Source organism: Lactuca serriola, chromosome 2, assembly GCF_051521515.1.
Source record: "Lactuca serriola cultivar US96UC23 chromosome 2, Lser_US96UC23_V15, whole genome shotgun sequence".
Lineage (NCBI taxonomy): Eukaryota > Viridiplantae > Streptophyta > Magnoliopsida > Asterales > Asteraceae > Lactuca > Lactuca serriola.
Window position 1 is genome coordinate 192,407,501 of NC_136409.1, and position 11,051 is coordinate 192,418,551.

Here is an 11,051-nt window from a genome sequence, read left to right on the forward strand (position 1 = left end):
CCTCCTTCTGCTGTTTGTTCTTCTAAAGAATCATAAATAATATCTAAATCCACGGTATGTGAAGAACTAGTAATAAACAGATTTAAGTCGACCAAGTCTTTGTCAAATTCGACTGGACTCGTCGAGTCCATTAAAGTGACTCGGCGAGTCTGATCGGGTTCCATCAATTCTTGGGTGTTTCCTGAGTTGGCTCCTTCCAGTAGCTTTTCTAACTCCTCTAAGTCCTTGTTAACATCTCCATCTTCTTCAGAGTGTATCAAAAACTTGCTTGGATCTTCTTTTAGCAAAAGTTCAAGCTCTTTTTGTAATATCTCATCATCCAATTGGATAAATGAGATTTCTTCATTCTTTTCCTCTTCTTGCTTGGCTTCTGGAATAGCTTTAAACATTGCAGACTCATCACCCACCCGTAATGTCAATGTAGACTCACATATATCAATTAAATCACACGCGGTGTTCAAGAATGATCTCCCCAAAATAATTGGAATTCCGGGGTCTTCTTCCATATCAACTACCACGAAGTCTACTGGAAAAATAAACTTATCAACTTTTATAAGGAGATCCTCACAAACGTCTTGTGGATGAATTATCGTCTTGTCCGCCAAATGGATCTTCATATTCACCGGCCTTGGTTCTAGTAATTTCAACTTCTTAAAGAATGAAAAAGGCATCAGATTGATGATTGCCCCCGAATCAGCTAATGCTCGGGTGAAAACTTCATTACCAAATTGGCATGGAATCACAATATTCCCCGGATCACCCTTCTTTTCAGGTAGCTCACTCATCAATATTTCCGCGACTTCAGCCAAATCTTTCCTAGCAGCAAAAAGGCCATTAAGCAAGTTGAAGTACTTAGGTGTTTGGAGCATTGTTTCCACAAATGGCACATTAACTTGTAAAGCATTAACATGCTTCATGAAGGTTCTGTATGCTTCTACTTTTTCTGCAGGCATGGCTTTGATTGGGTATGGCAGAGGAGGATTATAAGGCTTCAAAGAACTGATAGTTTTATCATTTACGCATAGACTCGTCGAGTCCAATGGAGTGACTCGGCGAGTCGGATCGGGTTTTGCTGGGTCCGATTCTTCTACCTTTTCTGCCTTCTTCTTGGAGATTCTCAGTGCTTCTGTAAATGTTTCTTCACTGCTGGAGGTTATTACACTTACATTCTCCATTCTTGGATTGGGTTCGGTGTTACTTGGAAGTTGACCCGGTCTTCTATCATTCACTTGATGCGCAAGCTGCCCCAGCTGTTTCTCAATGTTGAGAATTGATGCTTGCTGATTCCTTAGCATGTTTCTGGTCTCGTGTATGGAAGCATCGTGATCATTGTGTCTTTTTTCGGACGCGGCTATGAATCTAGTGAATAACTCTTCTAAATCGGCTTTCTTTTCTACCGGTTCTTCCTTTTGGTATAGTCCCCTCTCCTTCTGCTTGTATTTCTCCTCCTTTGCCTTCTTATACTCTTCGTATGGTAGCCATTCCTTCTTTGGTTTCCGCCAATTTTCATTATATCGATCGCCACTTGAATAGAAGACTTGAGCTTTCTTATTTCCATTCTCATCCAAATCACAATCCTTTGTGAGATGGGGCCCTCTACAATTTTTGCATCCTACCCTAATAGCATGGATTGTTTGATCCATTTTTGTCATTCTTCGATCTAGACTATCAAGCTTAGCTATCACCACCGCCATGCTATCATTTGCCGCGTTTACTACGCCCCGACTTACTTCGTTTCTCGGATTGTGGTATTCTCTAGAGTGCTTAGAGAATTCTTCAATTAATTCTTTAATTACCGGGGGCGCCTTCTTTGTGAGCGGGCCTTGAGAATCAAGCAATTGCCTTGTGGTGACATTGACTCCATCATAGAAGATGGAGACCTCTTGTTGGCTATTAAGGTCATGGTGTGGGCAATTTCTAAGTAGGCTCTTGTACCTTTCCCAAGCTTTATAAAGAGATTCTCCGGGTTGTTGCTCGAAGTTGGCAATGGCTTTCTTTAGCTTGGCTATCTTGGAGGGCGGGCAGAAATGGTCTATGAACTCTTCTTTCATCTTGGCCCATGTGGTGACCGATCCGGGAGGAAGTGACTTTAACCAATCTTTTGCAGCTCCTTTAAATGTGACAGGGAGCATGCGAAGAAGCTGGGTATCGCGTGGAACATTCGGTACGTTGAAGTAATCGGCCACATCATTCACTTCGTCCAAGTGCTTGTAAGTGTCTTCGTGATCCTTCCCGTAAAAAGGAATCTCCTTGAGTTGGGCGAGAATATGGCCTTTTAGTTCGAAAGTAGCGGTCGCGAGAATTGCGGGTTGCACAAGTCCTGGCCCGGTGTCATCACGCATCCTTTTCTTCCATTCCCCCATGGGGACTTCATCAATGTTAGCCATTGTGATAGCTAACTCTTCTTCGGAATCGGTTTCGTGCTCGTAAGTATGCTCTTCTTCTTCCTCGGTCTCGTACTCGGTATCTTCTTGAATTGGTTCTTCAACTGTCAACGAGGCACTGGATGCTCCTGATTTGCTGCTCTTCTTCTTGCTGAAAACGGACTTTAAGTTTTTGAGTGGTGAGTTCTTTGAAGATGTGGTTTCTCCAACGGCTTTTCCTTTGCTCCTTCTTAGTGCGGATTTCGGGTCTTCCAAAGGAGGGACCAGAGGTGTATCAGATCCTCGGGTCATGAAACAACTGTAAACAAACAAAACAAAAGAAACAAAACGCGTAAAAAGAACAAAAGCGAAATAATAAATTAAAGCTGAAAAACCGTCGGACTCGCCGAGTCTGCTCGAATGCACTCGGCGAGTTCAAGGCAAAAACTGAAAAAAAATTTCTAGTTATCCTAAAAACAGAATTTTATTGAAACTAATTCTACTTACTGAATTACTTTGTAAATAACTTTGTGTGAGATAAATCCCACACAAAGGATCGATTAAACTAGAATTTAATATTAATTTTAGAACCGTTTCCCGGTAACGGCGCCAAAAACTTGACGTGTGCAAACTCACTTAGTTTTAAACCTACTTTTAATTATCAAATAACACACAAAAGGCAGTGAACCTATCAATTGTGGTATAGCTAAATAAACAGGGTATTGATCACAGGGAATGGCAAATTAAAATTAAAAACTAATTTTATCTAAGTTAATTAATAAGTAGGGGTTTTCTCTAGTTTTACAAGACTAGAAACTTACTAACTATTACTAATTTAAGAACTAGAAAATAAAGACTTAACTAGGTTCAATAATTGGAAAGGAACTTTTGTTTAGTTCAACTTGGTTGACTCTATAGTTGATTTCGAGGTAATGGTGCAATGGATTAATTCTTTCGTTGGTTACCGATTCAAGTGATTAGATTCGTATTCACTACCCTGATCCTTAGCAATTAAACTAACTCAAACAGTGGCCAATTGTCTAATTTAATTAAATTCACTAGATTAATTATTCGGGTTAAGTTAGACTTGCAATAGTTAACTAATTTATTCTTTTAATTAACTTCTTGTTTGATGGTCATCTTACAAGCTTGCACATGGATTTACTCAATTTTCTTATTAATTCTAGTTTCATATTCATTAATCCTAGACATATAGCATAGTGATCATATAGCATATGAGGTTAATAATCAATAGATGTTCATGCTAATCAATTATCTTCCTACTAATAGAAAATTAATTATTATTCACACACAAGGTTCTTTAGCAAGCTAAAATAACAAAAATTCACCAACTTAGAATTAATCCAACCAATCAATCAAACCATATTGTCAACTTTGTATCCCCAAACAGAAGTCTAAGGGTTTTAGCTCATAATTGAAGTAAATAACAGCAAACAAACAAAGTCAAATTGCTTAACCATAATGATAAAACAAAAGAATAAGTGGAATGATGAAATTTTGCCTCAATTACTCTCCGGGATTGAATTCTAGCTTCTTTCGTCGTCTTCTAGGGTTTCTCTGGCTTCTCAATTACAGCAAAACACTTCTGAATCGTCCCAGAACTCCCTTCTATCGATCTGAGGAATTATCTTTATATATACGAATCGACTCATCGAGTCAGGTGGTGACTCGTCGAGTCCCTCTCACATTCCCCGTATTGTGATAACTCTCTGGGATCCCGAGTCATTATCTTCTCGATTCTTCGATTGGACTCGCCGAGTAGTCGATCTGACTCGCCGAGTCAGTGTCATTTTTAGTGTTTTTCTTCTTTATTTCATCCTCAATCTTCTAACTGTTTCTCCCACTTCCTTTCGCTTCCGAGCTTCATCTTTGGACTGAAAATATAATTTAAACACTTTTAAGTACCTTTTGTCCATAAAATGCAATAATTTATCTAATAAATGAATAATAATGTATACTTAATATGAACCAATTACGCACATATCAATGGTCTTTTTTCGTAAGGGTTATAGTTGTGGGATTTGGACTTGTGGGTTAAGTTATGGACCTTAATTATTAATTAGGTTTAATTATTGTGTTATTATACGGAGTCTAATTCTGGCAGTTTAGGTGCAGAATTTATTTGTTATCAATGTTAGGTGAGTCTCCTCACTTATTCTTACCTGTGCGGTAGATTAGCTGTATTTGTGATGACTAGTTGGTTCTAGCTGTTATTATTGTGTTATGCCCATAGGACGTGCTGATTGCCCACTGGGGCTGCTCATAGTCCCCAGGGTTGCTAATAACCTATAGTTGTTTATTTATGTTATGTTGTATGTGGTATTTTAGGGAACTCACTAAGCTTCGTGCTTACAGTTGTTGATTATATGTGTTTCAGGTACTTCCGAAGGTCGCGGAAGACGAATGTCTGATTGTACACACTCGCTGTGAGATTTGTTACTAGGCATTTTGTGGCACTATGATATTTTGTGATGATGATTTGTATTTGATACTTGTGTTTTTCCGATGACTTGGTTTATGAACAATATTTTGGGTAATTTAAAAATAAATATTTTGGTTTGAAATTTGAGATGTTACAAAATAAGCATACATAAAAGTTTTAAAATGGCCCGTAAAAATGGGGATGTCACAATATATATATATATATATATATATATATATATATATATATATATATATATATATATATATATATATATATATATATATATATATATATATGAGTATTTTGTTTAGGGGTGGTTAGAAGTGATTATTAAGTTATTTCGATTTGGCACATGTAATAAGGAGTTTTAGTGCATGGATAAAAAGTTCTCATAAGCACTTTATTGACTTAAATAAGAAGTTTTTGATAAGTCATTTCCTATTTACTTTTTGACTTATTTAAAAAGTTTTTGATAAGTTGTTTCATTATTACACATAAAATAAAACTTTGACAAACACTAAAAATAACTTAGGCATCTTGGTATTCATTACATAGTGGTGTCCGTGGCTTAGTTGGCAACGCCTCTATGATTCTACACACCACCCAGGTCATGGTTGTGGTGGTTCATGGTGTTGAGGACGGATCACAACGGCCAATATGATGAAGGTTTGGATACGTATGTGTTTATTTCCATTGGGTAACAATTATGCTTAAAAAGAATTAAATATTAAATTTTACTCTATAAATTAACCAACTCATTTCAAAAAATTTACACCATTCTTTTCTTATCCTAAAGCATATATATTCAAATATTGTGCCAACTATGAAACAAAATCTCAACACACCACCTGCAAATTCATCCCGAATTCGTGATGGTACATTTACGTTAGACATAACTCTTTGATATTTTCCTAGCATAGACTCACCACAAGGTGGTTTCATGAATTTACTCCAAGACTTTCCTGTCCCTCAACAACAATCGGTCCATGGCTCTCCTATCCCACAACAACAATTCTTCTAACAACATTTCCCACCACCAAATTTTTTCCAGCAATCTGCTTTCGTCTACCAATAACCCTTTTTCATGCAACAACCACTATCGCAACCACCAATTTTAAAATGTGTTACCCCTTCTTCTCCTGATGAAGTACACAAAACACAATTCGTGAAACCCCAAAAAAACCAATTGAAAAGGCAAAAGCCTAAACCTGTTTCTATCGGCGCGTGAATTTGGGCAATAAATAATAAATTGTTTTGGCTAAGGCTTGGATTGCGGCTAGCTAAGACCTGATAAGGAGAGTATTGAATGATCGACCAACTAACTTCCAAATGGTGCGACATAAGGCTCAAAATTACCGAATTCAACGAAATTCAAAACAACTTGAGCAATGTGCACAAAAGTGGGGCGAATAATTTTGACGTATTTGTGGTGACGCTTAAGCAATACCAAGAGTCACAACTGACACAAAAGCCATTTTCATATGTGAATGTTTGGTCTGATCTAAAAAAATATCGCAAATGGCTTCTCACAGAAGAATCAGTTTCATATGGCTCCAAGCGCTCAAGGAAATCTCACTCGCGACAATCGGATGGACAAACATTTATTGACATAAACAATTAGTCATATGAATTAGAAGTGGAAGGACCTCTACATCGACCCATTGGAAGGAATAAAACGAAAAAACCGGCTTCCGACTCTACTTCAAAAAATTCAGAAAGTAGTGTTATTGATCGTTTTAAAGAGAAATTTGATCGATATGTAAATCTCCAAGAACGGAAGATTGAGATCATGGAAGAAGCGAAAGAAGATTACAAACACAAATTGTGAAGCAAAACAAGAATGATTTGGAAATTTTGAAGATGAAAGTCGAAGATTACGAGGCCGAGGATATTGAGATATTCCTTGCGGTAAAATAAAGCGTCAAAAATAAATATAGGAATATGTAATTTTTTATATTTGATATTTTTTCTAGGTTTTTTTTGTTTTTTTTTTAACTTTAATATTTAACGTTTAATTTCAATGAAAATGTTGTAGTTTTATTTAATTTAGCTAATTAATAATTACTTAATTAAAAAAATAAAAAATAAATTGTTTTGATGATGTGGTATAATGAAAATACCAACTATAAAGTAGTGTCGTAATGGTGATAATTAGGCATTTAGGTGGCAGAACACTTATTTATTAGTTAAGTAGTAAATATATAGTATGATTTTATGAACTTATTTTGTTTTAATATAAGATAAACAAAAAGTGTACTTTTTTTCGTTCACATAAAAAATCAAATATGAGAGGATACACACAAACTCAAAAACTTCCTCCCTCATTCACATAAAAAAATCAAATATGAAAAGATAAATACAAACAGATATGCTAAATAGACACTCTAATAGACATCTTTTAACAAAAGTCAATCTATCATTAATCATGTGTAATTAACTTTTTCGGAAAACAACATATTTTCAATCAATAAAAATAATTTAATAATTAAGCAAGATGTTTAAATAATAAAATGAAATGTCTTTTTAGTCAACCTCATACAAACCCAACCACTCACACATATCAAGTAATGTAGTCAATAATCGATTGGAATTACGCTGTTTTTAAACTCAAATTTAACCCCAAATAAATTACTAAACATTTTTTATAAATAAAATATAAGTTGTTTTACCGATCAAACACCCTTTAGTTTTTGTGTAGGGAAGTGATTCGTACATAATAATTTATTCTATACATAATATTTTATATTTAATGGTGTTGTACAATACAACTATTTAAAGTATAAATTATTGTATATGGAGAAATTTTATTGTTAAAGAAAGTTACTTTTAAAAAAAACTAAAAAATATATAAAAAAAAAAAAAAAAAACCTTATAAATTTAGCGGTTTTTTCCTTAAATTTTTTTATGCTTCACCAAATATACGCCTGACGTCTATTTTTGAAAATCCCTTTTCAGTCTCCACTTTTTTTCTTGATTTCCTCACATTGCCTTTTTTTCAATTTGTACCCCTCAATCTATACTTCCTTTGTTCATCCCAATTTGAAGACATTTCAGTCATTTTCATGAATTCGTATCTCTCTGTCTGAATTTCTGACCCTGCAACAACATCATCCTCCATGGACGGTTTTACTTCTTCTTAATCAACTTCAAATTCGAGATGACTATACAATCAAAAAATCGTTCTTGTTTGATTCATCTTGGTTGAAACATTCAATTTTGGGTTTCTGGATTTCTACTGCTTCAACCAGAAATGAATTCAATTTCCTTGTGATGAAACTAGCAGCAATCACCAGTTCTTGTTCTTGTTCTTGATTGATTCAAGATAAAGATTTTAAAAAAATGGAGGTTTTTGGATCGGCCAGGAACAGGAATGAATTCTATGTAAGGATGAAGCTTTTACGGAGTAGACATGGAAAAACAAAGACGCCGTTTCGCTTTCGATACTTCAAATGGATTCTCTGGTTTTCTCTCTCCTTATACTTCTTTGCTACGTCCCTCGGCAACCATCGTCCGGCGACCACGTCGTTAAAAACTATAATTCCTCAACCACAACTGCGTTCTGTCTCCGGTGTTTTCTCAGACGCCGCAGTTCTCCGGCAACCCAGATCTTTGAAGGATTTGAGAGTGTATATATACGAATTGCCATCGAAATACAATAGTGATTGGCTGTCAAACAAGCGATGTAGCAACCATTTATTTGCGTCGGAGGTGGCGATACACAAAACATTGATTAAAAGCAACGTACGGACGTTTGATCCAGCGGTGGCCGACTTCTTCTTCATGCCGATTTATGTTTCCTGCAACTTCAGCACCGTTAATGGATTCCCCGCCATCGGACATGCACGTGGGCTTTTATCGTCTGCAGTTGAATTAATTTCATCGGAGTTTCCTTTCTGGAACAGGAGTAATGGTTCCGATCACGTGTTCGTCGCTTCTCATGACTTCGGAGCATGTTTCCACTCCATGGTATACGAAACTTTCAAAAATTCGATGATCTCAGTTCGCTCATCTTCAATTAATCATTGACTTTTATGAAAATTTGATTTTATTCGATGAATTAGGAAAATAAAGCCATCGCCGATGGCATACCAGAATTTATGAGGAATTCGATTGTCTTACAAACATTCGGCGTTAGATACCACCACCCATGTCAAGATGTTGAGAATATCGTCATCCCACCCTACGTATCGCCGGAGAAAGTTCAGTCTGTACTGTCAATGTCACCGATCACTGGCCGGCGGGACATTTTCGTGTTTTTCCGGGGAAAAATGGAAGTCCACCCTAAGAACGTTAGCGGTCAATTCTACAGCAAGTAATAACTAATAATAAATTCCCATTTATCATCAAATTGACTTCTTCTCGTTCTGTATTCTGTAGTGACGAAATTGCCCCTAATCCAAATATTCTATTTACAGGCGCGTGAGGACGGAGATACTGCGGAAGTACCGGAACGACCGGCGATTCTACCTGAGAAGAAACCGGTTCGCCGGTTATCTGTCGGAAATCGTACGGTCGGTGTTTTGCTTGTGCCCACTCGGGTGGGCCCCGTGGAGTCCTAGACTTGTGGAATCAATTGCGTTGGGTTGCATCCCGGTGATCATTGCCGATGGCATCCGGTTGCCGTTCGAAACCGCCGTGCCTTGGTCGGAGATATCTCTCACGGTGGCGGAGAGGGACGTCGGGAAGCTTGGCAGAATACTTGATTACGTGGCGGCCACGAACCTGTCAGCCATCCAGCGAAACCTGTGGGACCCAAAGGTCAAGCAGGCACTGCTCTTCCACGATGACGTGGAAGTTGGTGATGCCACCTGGCAGATCCTCGTTGCATTATCTGAGAAACTCGAATAGGTTCTTCATTCTTCAATCTTCAACGACCAAAAAAAGATATACATATACATGTTGAAATCATTTTTATAGAAATTCCAGCTAATTAGATGGAAATTTTGACATATGTGGGCCCCCACTTTACGCCAAGCTGTCATTCACGTGTTGATGAGCTGGCGATCGGCGATTGATGCTGGTATACATAACGTACGAGGAGGGATATTATGCGGGGTGGTCCTCGTAACGATTTGACGTTGTCTTCCTTGTGACGACGATGTTACACTTTGAAAATATAGAATTTGGGACCCTTGAAAGTTGAAAGAACGATTTTGCTGATCTATATTTGTAAATAATATTAGAAACTGTTTGGTGATCTGTAAGAAAACATTATATTTATAATAATATATTTATTATTATATTTATATTTGTGATAATATATATATTTATCAATGTTTAATTAATCCATTAAACTTATTATATAAATAAATATATTTATAACAATTTTTATTTAATAAAACGCTTTTGTTAAAACATTAAGTAAGAAATATGAAATGTGTTTGGTGTATGAAAATTTAAAGTAAGAAATTCTATAAAAAAATGGTTTTGAAAATATTATTTTGCTTAAAAACATATGTGAAAGATAAAAATTTTGTAGATAAGAAGGATGTAAATGAGAAGATTTAGTATTGTACAGGGATATTTATTGCAAATATGTGACAGTTTGGCACGTGAAATCTATCGAGGGGGAATGTATTTATTATGGCAGAACAGGTCACGGGTTCTTGAAATTTGGTAAAAAGGTTGTGGGGAATTTTGGGTATATTGGATAACTTTTGTCCTTGTCTTGAAATGTGAATTTTATTCCAAATAGTATAGTCTTTGTGTTCTTCTTTTAAAAGAAAATCAAATTTCATTTCATACGTTGTTTAATAATTTTTTTTCTCACGTCAACTAATTAAAATATCATTCAACAAGACAAAATTAATAAAACATTTAACTCAAATCCAATTCACATGCTTTTTATAATAACTATTATCGGTGAATATATAATGAAGTTAATTCATACAACAATTTTTTTTACGTATAACAATTTATGTATTAAAATATTTTATATGATTTATAATATATATATATATATATATATATATATATATATATATATATATATATATATATATATATAATCACATCCATATGAGAAATATGATTATAAAATACAGAGCTAACACAATTTTTTTAATAACATAATATATAAGTAATTTTTTTCTTTCAAATATAAACCGTATTTGGTTTAAAAGTCATCATGCTTTCTTGGAATCTTCTGAGTTGGAAACGAATTTGTTCAATTGTCTTTTTAACTATTTTCTTGTTTTGATTAATAAAAACATTTATAGTATTTTTGGCAATTCACAAACTTT

At 35.5% G+C, this 11,051-nt stretch overlaps 1 protein-coding gene across 1 annotated transcript; it reads left to right on the plus strand.

Moving 5' to 3' along the window:
• The first annotated feature begins 7,730 nt into the window (after positions 1-7,730).
• LOC145087897 (putative glucuronoxylan glucuronosyltransferase IRX7) lies at positions 7,731-10,055 on the plus strand. Its single transcript, XM_079026000.1, has 3 exons — positions 7,731-8,775; positions 8,871-9,121; positions 9,225-10,055. Exons 1-3 carry the CDS (start codon positions 8,149-8,151, stop codon positions 9,655-9,657), a joined length of 1,311 nt encoding a protein of 436 aa, XP_078882126.1. The 5' UTR covers positions 7,731-8,148; the 3' UTR covers positions 9,658-10,055.
• Positions 10,056-11,051: the final 996 nt, after the last annotated feature.